The 1470-nt window shown below is 56.6% G+C and overlaps 1 protein-coding gene across 1 annotated transcript in view; it reads left to right on the top strand.

Annotated features, from left to right (window-relative positions):
• Nucleotides 1-428: 428 nt before the first annotated feature.
• The window catches only part of AKT2 (v-akt murine thymoma viral oncogene homolog 2), a 5449-nt gene continuing 4407 nt past the window's right edge, over nt 429-1470 (top strand). The window contains exon 1 of the mRNA XM_009705037.1: nt 429-474. Coding sequence (XP_009703339.1) covers nt 429-474 — 46 coding nt within the window. The remainder of the gene's footprint in view (nt 475-1470) is intronic.

The following is a 1470-nucleotide window of genomic DNA, read 5'->3' as shown; positions in this document are numbered from 1 at the left end:
TTTGTTTGCAGGGTGCGGTGCCCCCCCCCCCCCCGAGCTTGTCCAACCCTCCTGAGGCTTTTTAATCCCTCGTCGCGCGGCAGCCAGGTAAAGGGACGATGCCGACAAACCTGCTCCATCCTGGCATCTCCAGGTTTGCAAGGCTGGCATGCTGATTCTTAATTTTGGGGGGATTTGGGTTTTTTTGGGGGAAACTGGTGCAGCGGAGGAGTTTTTAATCGGCGTGTGGGGGTGGCTTTGTGCTGAAACCAGCTGCCTCCCCTCAAGGGAAGGGAAAGAAAAGTATCAGGAGCTGTGCCGGCTTTCTTTGAGCATCTCTCTCTTCTCCCACAGGTCATCTGCGCTCTCACCGCTCCTCCCGCAGCCGCCAGCGTTAGCCAGTTCCCCGGTCCTGTGGCAGAGAAGGGGTTAGAGCCTGCGGCACCACCATGAACGAAGTGTCAGTCGTGAAGGAGGGCTGGCTGCCCACGCGAGGTGAGGGAGGCGAGCCGGGAAGCCAGCTCAGCGCTGGTGGCATCCCTCCAAGGCCGGGTCACCACCAGGAATCTGGTGCTGCAGCTGCCGCCGGGAAAGGAGAGCTCCGGTTTCTAGTTACCAACGATTTTTAACCTTTCCTCGGCACAAATACAGAGGGGTCTTTGCTTCCCCTCGCCCCAAAACAGGGCGTGAGGCACCTTGGTACCACAGGGAATCCCAGAACCACCAGTGCCTTCCCCCTTTGGCTTTCTCCTGCTCCTTGGCTCAGCTCGGCCGCTCTCCCGGCAATCAGTAATGCCAGCGTTTGGTCTGTGCCGCAGGCAAATCCATCCGGCAGCACCATTTTTAATCGCTTGCCACGTTGGGAAGCTGGAGGATGATCATAAGATCTCCCCGCAGACCCTCTAACCCAGTTTACCAAACCACCTGCCGCGGTGGCCCTGCAGCGAGACCCCCAGCCAGCCTTTTTATTTTTAGCCGTACACGGGCAACGTCGCAGCATTGTAGCAGCTGCGCACATGGGGTTTTATTTTTAGACCCATTGAAGGTGGCTTTTCTTTTTCCTTCCCTTGCTGAGGGCGGTTTGCAAGGGGAGCAGGCGTGAAAGCCATCCGCTTTTCTCCCATCGGCAGCCCGGCTGGATCCCTGTGTCCAGCAGATTCATGGATTCCTACGAGAGGGAAGCCAGGGCCTCGCTCTGATGCTATTTCTTTATCCGGAGCTGCCGAGGGAAGCGTGAAGCTTTTTTGCGCCGTGTTCTCTCGGAGCGAGCATGTTTCAAGCTAACCTGTTGCTCACACCTCTCCTAAATTACAGCAGCCGGCTGCTTTTTGCAGGAGCTTCTCCAAAGCAGCTCCTAAAAACAGCCTGAAGAAAAACATCTCTTTAATTTTCCATCTGCAAAGGGTCCTTCTGTCGTTTAATTTTCCACCTAGGCAGTGGGATCCCCCTCCAAGGGGTCCTTCCCCGAAAACCCCTGCACCACCTCCCCCT

Source organism: Cariama cristata, unplaced genomic scaffold (assembly GCF_000690535.1).
Source record: "Cariama cristata isolate BGI_N322 unplaced genomic scaffold, ASM69053v1 scaffold41717, whole genome shotgun sequence".
NCBI classification, from domain to species: Eukaryota; Metazoa; Chordata; class Aves; order Cariamiformes; family Cariamidae; genus Cariama; species Cariama cristata.
This window is presented reverse-complemented; position numbering and strand designations above follow the sequence as displayed.